The sequence below is a fragment of the Hyposmocoma kahamanoa genome, unplaced genomic scaffold, assembly GCF_003589595.1.
Source record: "Hyposmocoma kahamanoa isolate Upper Pololo Valley unplaced genomic scaffold, ASM358959v1 160, whole genome shotgun sequence".
NCBI lineage: Eukaryota > Metazoa > Arthropoda > Insecta > Lepidoptera > Cosmopterigidae > Hyposmocoma > Hyposmocoma kahamanoa.
Genome location: NW_020653575.1, coordinates 2090994 through 2112140, shown reverse-complemented (window position 1 = coordinate 2112140; position 21147 = coordinate 2090994). Strand labels below are relative to the sequence as shown.

The window sequence follows — 21147 nt, the reverse complement described above, 5'->3', positions numbered from 1 at the left end:
GCACAGATAATGAGAACTGGTTTCGTAACAGAACGGGTCTGATATTACGCGTCGTGACCTAGGTTGCGGTGTACGTATATATTAATAGTAGGGAACTACGGATTTTTATTATAGTAGCAGTAGAGGTCATTGTAAAAGAGTTCAATCTAGAGAAGTACTGCCACCTTTCCTATTCTCAACGCCTCATGACAAGCGCCTAAAATAACTTAACTTATTATTACTAAGCGCCTAAAGTAATTGATTTCATAAATATTAACTATCAGAACTATACGAAATTTACTACGTTTATTAACATGAAACACTGCAATATTAAATTTAATTATATGTAAAATTTGTAATAATTATAACTATAATATAAGCGAAAATAAGTATTACCTGCCTTCAAAAAACCAGACGTTTACACTTTCTATCCAAACTGCGACTGATCGGCGCAAGAGTCGATTCTAAGTCATTGTTCAATCAAGTGGAACACTTTCATTTTAGAATAAGCTACAGATACATTTACTAAAGCCAATCTCAATATTGGAATCGCTCGGTTGATAACGTGCAGTAGGTACTGTTTCTTAAATCCAAGTTTTGGAGTCATCCGAGTTTTACCTAAGGAAGTTGACAATTGCACTGTTGACCTACGTTATTCTAATATAATAATTGACATAATTTTCCCGCAACATCTGTTCGCTATCTGCAATGAAAAGTTTACCTTAAGATTTTAGATATAAGGTGAACAATAGAGTTAAGGTCACACAGTGACATTCTGTAGTTGACTTATCGAATGTTTTATTGGAAACATGGATGTTCTAATTTTAATAACGACATTGTATTTGTATTTACCACAGATTGATTTAAACAATGTTTTAGTGTTCTTCAAACACTTTAAAAATACCTCATTATTAACTGGAACTGGTTTCTCATACAAAATGAGTACATTTTATTAAATTTGACAAACTTCGGCTGGCCTGATTGCTTCAATAAAATCCTTATATGAAAGATCCTTATATGAAACTGAGTCGATCAGCACCAAAAAAAATATTAATTTTTATGAACAACATTCAGTAGCTGTGGAGTTTCTTGTGAAAGAGTTCGTCCAGGGAAGTACTGCCACTATTGTGAGCATTAGGTACTGCCACAGAACAGTAAATAGAGTAGAAGTAGTTAGTTAGCATCCGACGCGTGCCAACTATAGTTCTCGAAAGACCTATCTGAGCTCAGTCCGCCATTTTCTCTTTTTCGGTATGGTATGGTTGTGTCATTCTTTCGCGCAAATTCTGTAAATTCCTGAAAAATTACCAAGTTGTTACCATGTTGGAGTACAAGAATGATAGCCGCACCAAGAATATTACCCGTGGTGGTATTTCATATCATCAAAAATTCTTGTCTTCATAATTTTTCAACTTTCTGTTTATCGAAATATATTCTTGTTACAAGAAACGAAAGTAAAGTACTTATACCTCTGCAATATGGTATACTTATACCTCTTTTGGAATCGATTCAAATCGTACTTGTAACACTTTGGAACATCCCTAAAACTGCCAAAGTAGATCTGTCATCGAGAAAATAAATGGTTGGAAATACTATAGTAACATGACACCTTATAACTATGTTAGTATTAGGGTTAGTACACAATCACAAAAATAATAGAATAAGAATAAGAATAACGCACACACTCAACATAGCCCCGCACTAGGGAAACCCTGTGTCGCGGGTGCCATGGACACACATATAGACAACCACAAATTACACCCAAACTCACGAGAGAAATAATTGTAGGCCATACAAATATTTCTCCCGGCCCGGGAATCGAACCTGGGACCTCTGCGTGGCAGTCCGACATGGTAACCGTTCGGCCACGGAGGCAGTTATATAACTATATATAACTATAGTAATAGTAATAGTAATAGTAATAATATAGTAATACCTAACAGATGGTTCACTGATTCACACGTAGAACATGCAACTCAGTGAACCTCCGGAACACAGCTGCATCTATCCTGTCTGCTATCATCTTCAGGATCTCGCTACCCCTTGCTACCCTTCGTACTAACGAAGTGGACATTTTCCGCATGATGGCATAGAAATCATCCATGCCAGCACCCGCAAACATGCCAGATGCGCTACAGAAACGGGGAAACATCAACAAGGCCCTGAAGGTATAATATACTGGACTCGCAAGGCGCCGTATGTTCTCAGCGTAAAGTTGGACCATAGAGCACATGTGTAGAAGCTCTGGCAGTATGCTCTAAAGAGTGTGAGCTTCACTCCAGTCGTACACCGTGTGAATCTATGAGCCAACATATTGCCTCGAACCGACAACGCCCTGCGCTCCCTCTCTATGTCTCCCTCATCCTTTAGGTCCTCTGTCACAATATGACCCAAGTACCTAAACTGTGCAACACGCCTCAAAGGTACCCCATTTACTAAGAAGCTAAAGATATTTGCTACAAAAAAAAACCAAATCCATATTTTTCTCAATAAAAAACTTTATTACGTATCATAAAGACCAAGTAAAATTCATAATCCAGCATAAATTTTGGTGTTACTATTAAAATTGTTAATTGTTTTGATTTCATCGGAAGTGAGTTTGAAGTCAAATACATCGATGTTTTCCCGCTGGTGGTTTTGGTCTGTAGATTTTGGGATTGGTATTGTGCCCCGGTCAATCTGTAACATGAATAATACTTAATATATATAAGAATTCACTTGGGAGTAAACTAAAAAAGTTTAACATATCTCATACCTTTAAAACCGAGAAATCAGGGAGTTCCTGAAGAGTATTCGTTACAATACCGACTGTTATACAACTCAGGTAATCCCCGTTCCCGCTGAAGTAAATAATAGTGATTGTGTTAAACAATGCCAGAATACAATAAAAGACTAAAAAATTAAAGAGAACATAATAGAAAAAGTATGAAACCAAAATGGCTTGCAACGTTAACCCTTTGGATATATAAGCTTACGTTCTGGCGGAAGCAACAGCTATACTCCGTCTAATCAGTTATTTAACTTTTGACGGTTCGAATGCTAATCAATTAGTGATGTCCTAATCCTCTTTACTATTTTTTTGTAACAATCGATTTTGTACATGAAGAAGTTTACATAAATCGTGAATGTTAGCGGGTTGAAAAAAGAAGATATATTGTCTAATTAATAATAACGCCCACACTTAACATAGCCCCGCACTAGGGAACCCTGTGCCGCGGGTGCCATGGACACACATATAGACAACCACAAATTACACCCAAACTCATGAGAGAAATAAATGTAGGCCATACAAATATTTCTCCCGGGCCGGAAATCGAACATGGGACCTCTGCGTGGCAGTCAGGCATGGTAAACATTCGGCCACAGAGGCAGTTAAATTGGGATCGTAATGTTGCGTTTGACAATTTGTGTACTCAAGAATTAATAATTAATGTTAATGAGGATTCAAGTGATTATTCCCGTTCAAATGGTAAAGAGTCCGACCATTCATTATAATAAACAATAAAAATTTATTACAATTCTTTATAATTTATTTCACTTCATTATAAGTGATTTTTTTTTGGTACCTGTCAATTTATTTGACATTATATTATACCAAAATTTATCAACTTGAATTATCTTCGTTACATAATCTTTTTTTTTAAATTTATTAAGGCTTTGGCAAAGCCATCAGCCTAAACATGAAGTTTAATTATGTTTCTGTAAATATGACCGCCACAAAGAGGATAGGCAATTTGAGGCAGCGCGCTTGGATTGGCTCGGGATTCCTTAAAACGGGCCGATACAGTATTTTAGTTCGAGATTCGTATAATTTCGCGTTTTAATCTTCTATTAAGCCATAATAGCACTATCCTATTCCACTTTAAACTAAATTTCACAAAATAATTGAAAGTCAAAATAAAAACGACACTTCTCCCTCCAAAAGGTCCAGAGCGAATCCGTTACACAATCTGTTGATTCGATAAATATCGGAGCTAAAGAGCACATCGCTTAATTATTTGTTTTTAATTCATTAAGGCTTTGGCAAAGCCATCAGCCTAAGCATGAAGTTTAATTATGTTTCTGTAAATATGGCCGCCACAAAGAGGATAGGCAATTTGAGGCGGCCTGTTTGGATTGACTCGGGATTCCTTAAAACGGGCCGATACGGGTAATTTAAGTTCGAGGTTCGCATAATTCCGCGTTTCAATCTTCGATTAAGGCATAATAGCACTATACTATTCCACTTTAAACTAGATTTCACAAAATAATTGAAAGTCAAAATAAAAACGACACTTTTCCCTCCAAAAGGTCCAGAGCGAATCTCACATCGCTTCACTAAAATTAAAAAATAAAAGAGTCCAGCAAATACTGTATTATTGTCTATGGTTGTATGTCAAAATTATGGAGCTTCGGCGGCATACATATATCAAAAGTTATATAAATGGTTGGACGGAGTATAATCCGGAGAATTCACAGAGGCAGACATGTTACATAAATAGTTAAACTTGCGGTCTGCTGAGGTTTGACGAATTATATTAATTAATAATTTTAATAGTGTAACTCTCTACAATTGTAGTTTTAAGCTAGATAATAAATGACTTAAAAATTAAACAAATATATTATTAATATATATATATATATATATATATATTTAAGATAGACATGAAGATATTTTTTATTTAAATGGACAAGAGGGTAAGCCGGGGAGGTTTTAGTGTATATTTCCTCCTGGAAGAGTACTCCCACATAAACCTTAAGCCTCCCCGGGCTCCAAGATATGTATGTATAAAGCATTTCCCCCCAGTAAACAAAAAAAAAATTAAAGGTGAGATTGGCCAGTCTTTTCAACTGACACATTATGCTTTTTTTTATGAGGTCATAGGACGAACAAGTCGCCCACCTCATGGTAAGTGACACGCCTTTCCACAACAGTTGCAGTACCACTCAGTGCTTTATATCACAAAGATCTGAGGGGCACTGCCACTGCGCCCGTCACCCTGAGACATAAGTTGACAAGTCCCATGGGCCTGTAATTTCACCAATACCCTTCCCTTCATAACCGCAATGCAATAATGCTCACATTATTGCTTAGCGGCAGAATTAGGTAAGGTGGCAGTACTTCCCTGGACGTACTCTTTCTGCTACTAAAATTCAGGATTTCTGATCGAATTAACGGAATATTTTAGGTACTTTCAAAGTATACTACCACGTACTTACCAGATATCTCAATACAACTTGTCCTGGAGTTTTCCCATATTTCTGAGCAATCTTCGTCAGAGCAGGATCATCGGCTCTTGGAGGTGCTGAGTAAGTTCGGTTTCTGGAGACGAGGAAACCGAAAGGACCGTATGCCATCACGACGATTTGACGTTCTTGGTTGTGTGCAACAAGTTGTGTTTGCGTCAGTGACGAGTGAACCTAAAAAGAAAAGAAAAGCATGCATCTTTTACCTTTAACATATTTTTTTATAATATCAAGTGACGGGATGAACATGTCATGCGCCTGATGGTAAGCTACACGCCTGTCCATAACAGTTGCAGTGCCACTCAGAACTTTAAATCGTAAACATCTGAGGGGCACTGCCGCTGCGCCCGTCACCCTGAGACAAAAGTTGATAAGTCCAAGGTGCCTGTAATTTCACCAGCACCCTTACCTTTCAAAACCAGAACACAGTAATGCTGACATTACTGCTTAATGGCAGAAGTAGGTAAGGAGGCGGCAGAAATAGGTTATCGGCTTAGCAACTGATCTAAGTCCACTTTCAACTTAATGCACCTCAATTTGATTAACAGCAGGTGGAAAATGGCTGTAAGCTAGAAGTCTATCAATCTGTTCGGTGTTGAAATTTGAGACTCCGATGGACTTTGCCAGGCCGAGACTTTTAGCCTCCTCCATACCCTGCCAGGTTTCCAAGTAGTCGATGTGGGAGGGATCACCGTCAGCCTGAAAAACAGTACATTTTAAAAGTTTTAGAAAACGTTCATAATCCTGATAAAATAACTAATAGTTCTTTGCGGTAATCCATGTTAATATAAATGGAGATAAACTAATTTGCTATTCCAATATTAAAATCTTGTAAAATAGCTGCGCTATTATATTTCCAATTTATGACTTAAATTTTATGTTTTAAAAAGAATCATTTTTCCACTATCTCTCTCCGCATAAAATTAATAGAAATAATATAGGTATAACACAAACGCAACTACAGTTACAATTACCACCACCAATAATATACCCAGTATTTCGCCTCTCTCCAATCATCCTCATGGGTTGTTGATTGTTCGACACTCGGTCGAACGTCCATGAAAAAAATTCAATACAAGCGCAGCTATTTTGCACGGATTAACCTTCGCTGGGTTCACGGAATAGCAAATTAATTTACTTCCATTTTTATCCAGGTAAAATTCTAGTAAGATCCATCGATGATTACTTTTTCACTGGTTGTTAATATTAATTTCTTTCCGATTTACAAAAAGGTCATAATCAAAAGACCTTTTTATCTGTTCTTAATTTACGCACAGTTGTATGAAACTTATAAAATACTTTCAAGAACAAGGTACCGTTGTAGACACAGGAGAATGTATAAGATAGAGATCGACATAGTCCAGCCCAAGACGACTCAAAGATTCCCGAAGTGCGGGCACCACCAATTGCTCTGCATGCTTATCGTGCCCCAACTGCAAGAGAAACCAAACAACTACAACTGAATAGGCGAATTCATGTATAATGTGACTAAATCCCGCTTTTAGGTTTCATGTCCCGCTGTCCCCAAAATACTTTAAAATGTCCAGCTTTGAAAAACAGCACACACGTGGCAATAAATAAATAGATAAATACGTCGGGGATAGTGCAATTACGCATAAATAGCATTTGATTGTGAGTTTCCATTTTGTTAATTTTGTGGCCAAATGTCGTGGCAACCAAATTAACTTGCCTAAAGTGATTTAAGGGAATCTATTGTTATCAGTCGGTAGACAACATGAATTAATGCTTACTGTGCAAAAAATAAAGTCGTAGTCATTTTAAATAAAAAAATTATAAAGTTTAGTCCCTCTCCTTTAAAATTTGATTTAGTTCAGATACATGCTTTTTACCAATACTACATACGCGGATTTGCACTATCCCCGACGAATACATCTTTTTTAATGGCGCGAAAGCGAAACATATTAAGGCCAGCCCACCAGCCTACACAGCGCATAGTATTACTTCTCCTTTAAAAATGTTGATCATAATTTTTTTTTTTTAATCATTAAATATTTCGAAACTATCATAAACATGTTTTATTTTTAAAACAATAATAAATTTACAGGCGTCCCGCTCTAACTAGGAACTAAATTGTACAGGTCTAATTTTCACCAAGCCTGCTAAGTGACCTGCGGAGAGCCTCGTTCAACTTGGTTCCGAGCTGTTTTATCGTTCCATAATATCATCTGTTGCGTGGTAATAATAATAAAATTGGTAAAAAAAGTGGTAATAAAGCAATAACAAGAAGGATTTGACATTTGGGTTATTTCAGCGACTAAAACTGAATTTGATACAATTTCTTGCTGAACTCGTTCATTCTGATACAGATTGGTTGCTTTCTATTCATACATACATACATCCGTTCCGGTTTTGAAGGATATGGGTACTGTTGAAACTATAGGCACTATGAAACTCAGGGTGAATGACAGACGGAGCAGCTCAGATCTTTGTGAGTTTCTGATCTGTGAGTGGCACTGCAACTATCATAGGGTATACGTGTTGCTTACCACCGCTGTACGTTGCACGATCATTCATCATCCCGTTCATCCCGTTACTTGATATTATAAAAAAAATACAATATCTAAAAAAAATAAAAAACAGGCTACACGTGAAGCATGCCGTAATGTCAAAATTGAAATAAGCTAATCATGATAGAGAGAGAGATAGAGATATATTTATTTGTAAGCATACACGGTAAATACAGTTTACATATTTAAGATTACACTTATGGTTCAGCGAGTTGCGCCAGTAACTGGTCTACATATATATTAGTAGCAAATATCTTAGGCAAATATTGTTCGCATTTATTACGTATAGTCAGTATATTACTTATATAATTAAAATCATATCGTATTACATTATAAAATTAAATTTTGTTAATTAAATAACATAATCAAAGAAAAATTATGATTTAATAAAAAAGAGGTACGCGTGTCAAAGCAATAAATGTAGAGAGTCGCCGGCAACGATATTCACTGGTCGCAGGCTTCAAAATTTAAATGTGAAAAACTCATTTACATTATAAAACCAATTTGTCACAAGCAATACAAATAGCATTTTCTTAAATCTAGACGTAGGTAACATTTTTATATTGTCAGGTAATACATTATATAATTTTACGCACATGTTATAGCAATTCCTTTAAAAACATGTAGTGTGTATATGTCCGGCTAAACGATAGGGTTATCGGGTTAAAAAAGGAACATTTTTTGAAGTAAATAAATACCTATGTTTTTTGACATATATCGAATATATATATATATATATATATATATATATATATATATATAAATAAGGAAGGGACAATATTTTTAGTTTTTTAAATAAGGTTTTACAGCTATCTCGCGTACCAGCACCACACTACGCCTTTACGCACTTTTATGTTAATATCTTATCATCATCGCCGTTATTTATAAATATCTATATGCAATGCTTAATTGAACGCTCTTTGAAATGACGCCAGCTCTTTCTTCAGCCAGACTTATAGCATATCTTTGAACTATTTGGTATGTGTCCAGTCCTTACCTTAGTAGTAACAAATAGGTCCTCTCTCTTCACAAGGCCCTTGTTAACTACATCAGCTATGCCCTGCCCAATCTCAACTTCATTGCGGTACATAGATGCTGTGTCAATGTGACGGTACCCTGCTTCTACAGCCCAGTTGATCGCTTGTCGCATTCTTGCTCTGTCCCTGTCCTGGAAAACGACACAAAAAAACTAACTTCATCCTTGTTACTTGTTGCTGTATATAACTTGTTGCTTAGTCAACGGAGAAGTATGTTTTGAATATTTTCAGACTTCATGTTGTGTTATAATACAAAATGACAATAGACGAGTAAACTTATTACAATCAAAGACTTCAATCAACTGTAGACAAGAACATTCACAGAAACTATAATGTTCAATACAAAACATTTCGCGATTAACAGTGATTATAATACCTACACAAATTAATAAAAAAACACACAACATTGCTTACCAAATCAATGGGTAATCCCGTTTTAAACTTATGTTCTTACGATTAGCCAAATAGCGAAATGTGATCAACACACCTATGTACATTAATTTTCAAATTGGACTGCATCTGCGTCCGACAGCTTGTTTGATACAACTATGAAGTGTTGTGCTGGAATCGCCCTTCAGTGAGACACAGCATGTGTATGAAATGCCGCATCTAGTACGCTCGTACCTCAAACAATAGGTTTGTAATCTGAGGCTAGTACATAGATATGGTTGATTACAATATTTATTTCAAATTATAAATTCCATTATCATATTGCTTTGTTACCAGCCGTTTAAACTCAAAAACATAGGCATATAGAGGAATTCGTAAGGTCAGTTGGGAGAGCGGTGGTCTTGATCTGGCAAACAATTGCAGGTTCGAATCCATCCGGATCGAAAGAATTTTTCTTTGTGTGTGTTCGATCTTTGTATCAATATTAACAGGTAAAGTTTTTTCTTCATTTGCTTTGTCTAATAACTCACCGATCCATAAGTTCCTAATGCTAAACTAGGAATTTGGTTTCCATCATTCAATGTTATCTTCGGAACCTCGACACTGCTCATTGTGACCTGAAACAATATACAATAATTGTTATCTAATCTAAAAGATCTAAAGTCAGCCGTGGCCTGTAAGAGTCTGAAATGTTGGTTTCATCAACATCAATACATTTATACGTCTCACTGCTGGGCATGTGTCTCCTCTTAGGTGAGGATTTTGCCTCGATGCGAGTTGGGGACGTCACACGTTTTCCGAAGGTTGTGAACCTTCTGACACTAAACGGAACGCAAGCGCGCCACCTAGCGGTGTAGTCCGCACGTTTCCCGCGCTTCGACAGAGTCGTCACATTGTTGGCAAGCACGATCGGACACACTCTTCTATCGGGTCGTGACGCAGTGTAGTCGTCGTCACTGACTGTCCTCCGTTTCGCTTAGTGCCCATTTTGATCGTTCAAATTAATAGAAAGTACTAGTTCTTGTTCGATTTCAAAGCGATTAAAATATACAGTGTTACTTTAAACGTAATCGCTTTGCACGATCCCTAAATCTGTCCAACTGGTGTCTAAAAATTCAGTTCTAAGCCATGAAGGTTCCGACAAATATATAAATATATATATACATACATATATATATGATTTTAAATTCGGGGAAAAAATGTATGTTTTGCTTGTAATACGACATGGTTTAGTTGAAAGGTTGTCCATTTGATGACTCAACACCAAACCAGCTCCCCTCGCCTCAAAATAGAATATGGAGAACAGACTTAAAATTGTGTAACATAAAATGTATTTTAAAGGTGTTAAAGGACAGAAGAGCGCCGCAACCGGCCACTGTGTCCTGTTAGCGCAACTGGCGTCTGTGTCGATTTCATATCAATTGTATCTAAATAGAATATTCGTTTCCAGGTGCAGGTTGCTTGTATCCAACACGAGACACATTTGCGCGGCGCCCAAAGCTGTGAGTAGCATCAAAGAACAAATAAGTAATGAGAACGGACATTCTCCGCTCCTCCCTAGCTTTAGATACTGCACCATGGCCCGCACATTGACGGTCACATTGACTGAACGAGCACAAAGCTGTCGGCGAGCCGTTTTCGTGCTAAGACGGCTTTGATATTTGAATATAGTTTTCATTTATTCATTACGAAATTTGTACGTTAATATATAACATCATTTTATGTTACTTTTTATAATGGTCGTGAATTGTGCTGTATACGGCTGTTTATAATCATCTAATCGGGACAAAGAGAAGAGTTTCTTTGGTTTTTTGAAAGATGAAACGTAGTAAGTGAATAAACTTATGTCTGAGACTCATTCAGTTATTTTTTTCTTTAGTGCAGAGTAATATATAATACAGATTTATTGTATCAATTTAATAAGACGCCATAACTTCGTGAGCTATACAAGGGTTCTCAAATTTTCAATTTTTTTTGCCGATAAATATTACGTAGTGAATATACCTAATTATTAACTAGGTAATGATAAAATTGGACACGCAGTTTCAAATACTTTGGTTACCTTTTTTAAAGGTATCTACCTGTCCAAAGTGCTTTTAATATATTTTTTAAATAAATCTTCAATATTAGTATCTAGTTAGTGAATTAATGAAAAATATAGTATTATATCGATATAAATACGTAATGAACATGTGTAATTATTAGGATTCTATAATAGAATTGTAGATAACAGATTCGCGTCAGAATTTTCGCTATGTTTCCGCTCTGACCACGTAACGTAATAGTACGAACAAGTGATGGGTAACCCTGCCACATCACGCACACATTTGCGCGTGTGCAAATAGCGCCTTGCTGTATGTAGTAGTATTCGACCGTAGTATGGAGTGTCCGGGGTGTGGTAGCACTGCAACTGTTATGGTTAGGCGTGTTGCTTACCACCAGGCGCACGGCTTGTTCATCCCGTCATTCACTTGGTATCATTAAAAAAACTCTGATAATCACTTATCTATGTAGTAATTAATTGACTAAAAAGGCATTCTTACGAAGGTAAGAATGGAATCTTACGTATTCAAGAAACACTATACCAAAAAATATTATTTATCTGTATAATTGTTTCAAAAAATTGGTACAGTCTAAAGGACATATGCTTTGCACTTTGGACGTTGTTACTTGTAATCAAGCGGCATCGAGATGAATTCCAATCATAAAAATCAAACTTGACGTGCTCTTGAACCTATACCAGTTTAATTTGATTTTGATGTTATTTGCTTAAATTTAAAATACGCGTAATTATTATTTAAGTTACATGTTACTAACTCCGATATAAATTATTATTACTAAATCACAATAACGCTTCTATACTTTATATGGCGAACCGCTATGGGGTGGAAATCCCTGCCTGCAGACTTATTCTCTGAACGCTATAACTTGACCTTTTCCAATGCAAGAGTGAATTAGCATTATTTAGGTGTCCATCGTCCACCTCATCGTCACTTTCCATCAGGTGAGATGGCGGTCAAATGCGCACATATCCAAAAACAAAATTTTAAAATGAACGATGTTTTTCGGATGTAAATCGCGTAAACTTATATATTTATTGAGCCTAAACATTGGTTTGTTTGGAAAAAAATAAATATATTTAGATCCGAAAAAATTGTTTCCTTTCCTAAATAAAATATATGTATTTTTATCAATTAGGCACTTCGGAAAAGAAAAATTTTTTTTCGCATCTAAATCACGTCAATCATTCGGTCAGCCATGACAGACAAGCCTAAAAACAAAATACGCGATTTTGATCCCAAAATATTAATTTACAATAAAAGGTATTTTTTTAATCTATTAACGTGATCAGGAACAGAGAATTTAACAGAAATGAAGATAATGTTTAAAAAAATAATACTTGCATTTATTTAAAACATAAAGAATTAAAACTTACACGAACAACAGCCAAAATAATTACCATGACCTTTGTAGACGCCATCTTGCACGTTTGTGCCGGAGGTCGATCTTCCGGCAAATGCAAATTGATTACTACGTCTCGCGGTTATGAAACTCAGACATCGGTTTTGTTGAGTTTTTACACGTATTTAGTTTCAATAACGATATTCATAGATGTTCAATATTGCCATGATTTGTTTAAAAACGTGTATATTATTAACTTTTATATTTTAATAATATATTAAATATCATTGAAACACAATAACTCTTGTGTTTTATACCGAATCATAATAAAAAGTTCTTTAGTTGATAATGACCTTCAATATCGGATTCTATAATAATCTCAGTACAGAGTACTAAAAAAAGCCGACCTCAAAAGTACGTGAAATTACATCTATTTACCAAGTTTTATTGAAATATCCCCTAGTTCTCCACTATACAGGACTTGACATAAAAATAATAAAAATCGGTTCTCACTACTCAAAGTATATTGAGAGAAAAAAACGCCTTGAATTGGAGAATAGCAAAACCAACCATTAAAATAATTGCTCCTTAAGTAAAATTTAGGCGCTATTTATAAAAATAAACATTAATGCGTGATCAGCCATGCAATAGAGATGGATGATTTTCTTCAAAATGAAATGGGACCACTATGGAGGTACCCTCTTTCCAACAAAAAAGAATCATGAAAATCGGTTCAGAAATACCGAAGTTATCGCGTAACATACTTACAAAAAAAACATACAGTCGAATTGAGAACCTCCTCCTTTTTTTGAAGTCGGTTACAAATGGTCGATTGCGTAATATTTTATTGTTAAGTTTCATCACTGAACATTTACTGTTGTGTTAATTTGCAATTGTAATTTTCGTATGTTTTTGATCTTGAATTGTTACTTTAAAATTATATAAAAGATTGTAGCTGAAACTGAGAAATAGGAAAGATATTGTCGCGCGCATAGTGGACCCATATTTATCGGAAACTAAGAATAATAACCTGTTAAGACTTGTGTGGAATATAGAAGCCACAGGCCACAAGAAACAAAGCATGGTGATTGGTGACAGGATAATAAGTATGTCAACAATACTATAAACAAAATTACCCATGGACTCTAGAGTTGATTTTGAAATAAAATAAGTCATGAACTCAGAAGTTTCATTTTTATTATGACCTTATTCAAGTGGCGTGAAGTTCATAATGATTTAGATAGGTAAGTATTTTAACGATCATGTCAACACGGTGCTGCGAAATAAAAATTAATTAGATAAAGCTATAAATTCAAATTTAGTAGTCGCCATACCGATAATGTAAGCATATTACAGGTCTTTTAAAAATATTAATTGTTTAAAAATGTATTACAGTCCATAATTTTGTATTGTATAACTCTTGTGTTTTGTACCGAATTATAATAAAAAGTTCATTAGGTGATAATGTCCTTCAATAATGGATTCCATAAAAATATTCGATTTTCGAATTTCGAACATTTACAGTCATGTTAATTCGCAATTGTAATTCGGTCATCCTCACAATTTAGTGTTCTCAGCCCATGTACCGTATCCATTTTTTTTTTCTCGCTTAAGTATAGACTTACCCATTAACATCACTCCAATACAGGACCTAGTAGCTCCTATCCTTGCTCATATCCTTAATTTTTCCCTTTCCAGTGGTGTGTTTCCCACTGTATGGAAACAAGCCCATGTAATACCTCTCCCTAAAAAATCAAATCCTTCTTCTTTCTCCCATTACCGCCCTATCTCCATACTTCCTGTATTGTCCAAAATCCTTGAGCACTATGTCCATAATCGACTCACTAACAACCTCCTACGTTACGATATTTTCAACCATCTGCAGTCTGGTTTTCGAGCGGGCCATAGCCCAGTTTCTGCTTGGTGAAAATCACTGACGACATTCGTCTTAATATAGAAAATAAAAAAGTTACTGTCCTCAATTTATTGCCTCCGTGGCCGAACGGTTACCATGCCGGACTGCCACGCAGAGGTCCTAGGTTCGATTCCCGGGCCGGGAGAAATATTTGTATGGCCTACATTTATTTCTCTCGTGAGTTTGGGTGTAATTTGTGTTTGTCTATGTATGTGTCCATGGCACCCGCGACACAGGGTTTGCCTAGTGCGGGGCTATGTTGAGTGTGTGCGTTATTATTATTATTATCGTATTTATTTTAAACTCTCGCCTCTCCCAAGGCCTAAAAGATTAATTTTGAATTTTTAAATGGGAGAGGCGGTATTTCCCGGCAATTATTATTATTATTATTATTATTATTATTGGATTTCAGCAGTGCTTTCAGTACTGTTGATTTTAATTTGCTTCTTGCTGTGCTTAGAACTTTAAATCTACCTACCTTAGCCGAATCCTGGTTTCGTTCGTATTTATTTGATCGTTCCCAGCTCGTAAAGACCGGTGACATGCACTCGGACTGGTGTAGCCTTACGGCTGGGTGGGGTTTTATCACCTATACTTTTTTCGGTCTTTATCGGTGGAATTACATCATCACTCACGTCTTCTTTCCATCTCTATGCCGATGACCTTCAAAACTATACTGCAGCCCGTCTTGAAGATGTAGTTACTGCTATCGGCACATTGAATTCCGACCTACAAAAGGTGTCGGTATGGGCTAAGAACTACGGACTTCTTTTAAATGCACAAAAGTCCCAAGCCATAATTATTGGCAGTCGCCATTCCATCTCCAAGTTTGAGTCTATGGTGATGCCCAATTTAGTTTTGAATGACACCATTATTCCTTTTTCCACTTCAGTTAAAAATTTGGGCATCATAATGGATCAGACACTTTCTTGGTCGGAGCATGTCGCCGATGTAAGTCGTAAAATCTTTGCATCACTTCATTCCCTCAAGCGGATGCAGTACTTTCTTCCTCTGTCTACCAAATTTATGCTAATACGCACTCTTCTTTTTCCTATTCTGGACTATGGTGATGTCTCAAATCTTGATCTTTCGGAGGACCTTCTTAATAAATTGGAGCGGCTGCAAAATCAATGTATCAGATTTGTGTTTGGATTGAAAAAGTACGACCACATTTCCAAGTTTAGAGATGAGTTGAAGTTGTTGCCTATTCGTTTACGTAGAAATGCTCACATTTTATGCTTCCTCTATAAAATCCTGTTCCATCCCACTTCACCTAGCTATCTACGTGAGCGTTTTCAATACCGTCAGGCTATGGGTGACCGCCTGCGTTCTGGCACTAATTTGTCCCTCGTCCTTCCACAACACAGTTCCCAAAAATATTCGAACTCGTTTACAGTAAATGCTGCCCGTATGTGGAACCTTCTCCCGGTCGAGGTCAGACAGTCGCCTTCGGTTCGGGTTTTCGAGGGTGCTCTTTTGAAGTTTTTGGATTGTTCAGACTCCACATGTTAGAGCTTTTGAAATATTTATTTACATTTTATATATTTATTTATAGTTTTATTTTGTACATTCAATTTATTATAGACTTTGTATGTATTAATGTATCAACATTACTTAATATATATATATTCGTATGTACATTTGATTTATTAAATTTATCTGTGTATTTATTGAGTATAGTATATTTCATTTCTTTACTTATCTATTTTTAGTGCCACCCCAAAAACCAACTTTCCTCTCAGATTTTCAAAGGTTAGTTGGAAGAAATCTCTTTATGGGATAAGCTCGCCTTTGTACACAAATATTTAAAATTGTTTCTGAAAATTTGTAAGTTACCTTGTGGTACAATAAAGTGTTTAAATAAATAAATAATAACATTGAACAGTCTTAATCTAAGCTATTAAAATGTCTAAATGGCATTAGAATAGACAAAGTACTTTTCGAGTTATTAAGACACAAATATTTTATGGCAACGATAATTAGAAATTGTTATTTTACATGGCTGGGGTAGTTAGAAAATTCAAACATTTTTAAGAACTAAATCAAAAATAACAATTAATAACATATATATAAGTTTCATTTCGATTTTCTACTTTTCCTGTAATTAATTACACCGAAAAAAAAACACTTTGTTATTATATCATTAAAAAACGTACTCTAAATTCATTAAAAAAACCGTGAATAACACTTGTATCGGCAGAAATATATAGGTGATCTTGAGGCGATGAATCAACACCGCAGTCAGAGTACATGTTTCGCAAGTGTAGGTCATATCCGGTAAGACGCACTGGACTACTAGACTTGTATGCTCTGGTTCTGAGGCATTCAGGGATTTTTGCCCGGAACACGTGGTCTAATTTGCCGAAAGCTGCCTAAGCGAGCTGTATACGTCTGTCGATTTCTCTTTTCAATGACTCCCTGCCGAGTTAGATTTCATGGCTGAGGTAGATGTAATCCTCTATTTCTCAACCAGCCCGTTTCCCACAAATATGTCCGCTGATGAACCAACACTCATCATTTCGTTTATCAGAGTTTAGCTTAAGGCCATATCTGAAGATGCTCGACTGAGGTCATTGATCGTTCCCTCGAGGTTTCCTGATAATTCCGTGAGCAGGACGACGTCATCCGCAAATCTTTGGTGATGGAGATATTGCCCGTTCATGTTTATGCCTAGACCATTCCGATCTAGAGTTTTGAACAAATCTTCTAGTGCGTTGGTGAATATCTATAATATTGGAATAATCGTTGAGCTGTGCTGATGGTGTACTGTTATCGTGACTGTTTTATATACGTTTTTTAGCAGGGCGATATACCTATAGTCTATTTTGCATCGCTGAAGAATAATATAAAACATAATAATTCAGCTGTATCAAAAGACGTGGACCGTGGTAAGGTCCAGGTAAGCGCAGAACTTCGAATCTTCGTCCAAGGGATTCGTATTTGTAGACTTCCTGGAAGAAGTAGATGGCTAACAAAGTTCGTCTCTAAGAACATTTTTTGTGGTTTTTTTTAAGAACACGCTGGAACCGCAATGAATTTACTATACGTCAAATATTGCCATTTATTGGGGTGGAAATTTCAGGGGATCTTATATTGTGCCATTGAATTGTTCATTCAATTCAGAGGTTGACATTTTTTTCTTGTAGCTTTTATACCATGCTTTGAAATTGATTGTGTTTTGTGTTCAATTTTTTTTATGATTTTTAACAGCCATTTCCCCGACTGGTAACAACTATTTTTCTTTATTCATTGTAGTAAAAAGGAGAAATCGGAACGCAGTAATACTCACATTACGGTTTGGCGGCAGAAATAGGTAAGGTAGCATTACTTCCCTGGACGAACTGTTTCACAAGGATCTTTACTGCTACTAATAAATGTTGTTAATAAAAATTAATAAAATTTATAAATTTTTTTCGTGCTTATCGACTCAGTTTCATGTAAGGATCATTTCATTGAAGAAAACAATCAGGACGGCAGAAGTTGGTCAAAATTAATATAATATCTATATTAATTTTGTATGAAAAACCAGTCCCAGTTAAAAAAAACACACAGTATATATTATATTTTCCAGAAAAACACTAAAACATTGTTTAAATCAACAAATTCAGTGAACTTGCTTGACTACAAAATTTACTATGACAAAATGATATTTCACAAAACAAGACTTAACAGTTTCGGATTTCCTCATACAGTCACAGTTAAAAAACACAACAACTTTTCTCCATTTATAACTGCCTCCGTGGCCGAACGGTTACCATGCCGGACTGCCACGTAGAGGTCCCAGGTTCGATTCCCGGGCCGGGAGAAATATTTGTATGGCCTACAATTATTTCTCTCCTGAGTTTGAGTGTAATTTGTGGTTGTCTATGTGTGTGTTCATGGCACCCGCGACACAGGGTTTCCCTAGTGCGGGGCTATGTTGAGTGTGTGCGTTATTATTGAGTGTGTGTGTGCGTTATTTATTTCTATGATTGGACTAGTCGATTTTACATTAGGTAATTCAAATTTAACACACTTGGCATTGAGCAATAAATTGTTAGCATTAAACCAATAAACTACCTTTGAGAGGGCGTCGTTAACATTGTCATAGTTAATGTCATGTCTGTCTGTTTCAAAAATCAAGGATGTGTCGTCAGCAAACAATACTATTTCGCAAAGGTTCTTAACAACGAATGGTAGATCATTAATATAAATGAGAAATAACAAAGGTCCAAGTATTGAGCCCTGAAGAACACCCATTTTTATCGGAGAACCCAAAGAAATCACTCCATTTACGTCTACTTTCTGAATTCTACCATTAAGATATGACGAGACAAGTTCTAACGCCTTGCCATGTGTTCCGTAATATTCCAGCTTCCTAACAAGAGTAATATGGTCCACACAATCAAAAACCTTTGAGAGGTAACAGAAAACCCCAATAGCGTTTTGGGACCCTTCCCAAGCATCAAATATATGTTTTAGTAGCGCTATCCCCGCATCGCCAGTCCATCTACCACTAGTAAACCCATATTGTGCACTATGAAAAATGTGATTCCTACCGAAATAAGACACTAATTGAGTTAACATAACTTTTTCGAATATTTTACTTAAAGCTGGTAAAATGGAAATAGGCCTATAGTTGCTAGGATCAACGTTCCTACCGCTTTTGAATAAAGGAATAACTTTGCTGTATTTCATCAAATCGGGAAAAATACCTTTATCAACGCACCTATTGAATGCATTAGCTAAATGTGGGGAAATTAGACATATTATTGAGTCCATAACTTTAGTCAATATGCCCCCAGAGATCTTCAGCTTTTTTAACATGTATAGATTTAAAATCATTAATGATGTCTTGTGGGTTAACATGATGAAAATTAAATACACTGCCACAAACATTAACATTTTTCTTTATGAGATCAATAGCATGAGAGGAGCGGAATTTAATGCTTCTGTAGTGTTTACAGCAATTGTAGTACTATGTCTCTAACATATTGTTTAACCCTGCCTTACAGCTCCGCCACCAATGAGGAGATTTGGTAGTCGACCGTGCCTACAGTTCCAGTAGGTATCTATCTGGAAAATGGTGAGGGTGCTGTACGTGCACCCGAGGCGGCTAACCTACTTGGTACTTGGTACTGGGTGTAACGGGCTGGTGTCCGCAACTCGACGTCAAGGCGCCTATTTTGCGTGTTGTGTGGCGGCTAACCTAAAGCAGTAGCCTTCTGAGAACCAGATGAAGTCCGTGCAAAACGGGCTGATCTGGGATTAGGACCTGACTTAAATGGTCTTTGCGGGCTTGCCCACACAGGTTATAGTGCCTTTCCTGGATAACCAAGAGGTTGATAGAGAGGTCCACTATAAACAAAACCTGCCTAGAAATATATGGCGCTGGCCCATCTTCATGTTTTACAGTCAACAGCACATCAAGCTATACACTTTTCTTCGAATTTCGATCACCTCCAGTGCATCGGAAGAAAATCCGTCATTGTGTAGCTTGATGTGCTGCTTGGCTGCATGCGGTCAACTTTATGCATTTACGATAGGAACGGTTGAAACTACAATGTCCAGCAGGCTGTAGAATACACCTACACGATAACGAAATTAGGTTTCAAAAGTTAAGTTTGTATAGGTTGTATAGAAAAGCATACAGTCATAACTGTCAACTTTCACTTCAAAACGTCACTATACAATAATCCGGAAGTGGACCAACGTATCGATTAGAAACCGATAACCATTTAAGGAGACAATAATACTTAATTAAACATTTAAATGCATAGGAAACGCTATACAAATATGCATTGTAAGTTGCACTGGAGAAAGTGCAAATTACGGCTATTTAAAAAAAAATCGTTATAAATGATTACGAAAATAAATCGATTCGCGAATGATGTTTTGTAGCATCGATTTATTTTTGTGTTACTTTGGTAACATAAAAATAGTGGGTTTGGCTTGAAAGTGTGAAAACAATTTGTCTAGCTAGATAAATCAATTTTATCTGGGTATACTTTTCTATAATTATATATATAAATAGGTGAGTACAATAATGAACTAGATTTACTCTACGATATGTTTACTAAAGTCTGTTTCAATCCAATTTACCCAAAAAGTAAACAAACAGATAACTGACTGTTTTAGTGATGGTCCATTGTACTACCAACTACAAATTTTTATATAATTCGACACCTCCAATGAACAGTACGCCAATTTTATTTTTGATATTATTCTGTTATTTTTATAAACAGCCATATTCATTTACTAATATTATCCTCATCGAATATTGTGAAAAAAAGAGAACAAAAACAAAAGTGGAAAAAAGAACGAATTTTTTAAATTTTAAAAAAATGACTAATTTTAAGAAAAAAAAACAAAATAAAAACAGGACAGGTCCAAAAATTAAGTTGACATAGTGTTCATTGGATGTATCGATTTTTGCCGTAGACACAGTGAAAAATTTAGCTTTTTTCCATATTTCAAAAACCTTTATGTTCACTTAGTATTATCGTCAGTACTTCTGGATGTTAGGTATATTGGGGCAGCGACCTAAAACATATATTGACTATCGCAAATCAAACATAGTCATGGCGGTTAGAGACAGAGGCCTATTTACCTAAATTTTAAGTAATACACACTGTGCATGACATCCTCCGAAATCACGAAATAATTAAAATAAAAGGCAAAACATCTCAAA

General features: G+C 36.0%; 1 protein-coding gene across 2 annotated transcripts in view; it reads right to left on the bottom strand.

Moving 5' to 3' along the window:
- Nucleotides 1-21147, bottom strand: part of LOC113225384 (aldo-keto reductase AKR2E4-like) — a 76853-nt gene that overhangs the window by 33041 nt on the left and 22665 nt on the right. Inside the window, exons 1-5 of one of the 2 annotated variants that reach the window (XM_026457679.1) lie at nt 12597-12659; nt 9691-9777; nt 8731-8901; nt 6522-6638; nt 5737-5904 (exon numbers count right to left, since the gene is read on the bottom strand). In XM_026457679.1, coding sequence (XP_026313464.1) covers nt 5737-5904; nt 6522-6638; nt 8731-8901; nt 9691-9777; nt 12597-12641 — 588 coding nt within the window. In that variant the 5' untranslated portion in view covers nt 12642-12659. Of the gene's footprint in view, nt 1-5736; nt 5905-6521; nt 6639-8730; nt 8902-9690; nt 9778-12596; nt 12660-21147 lie in introns of those variants that run through there. The other variant, XM_026457678.1, reaches the window with a different exon arrangement.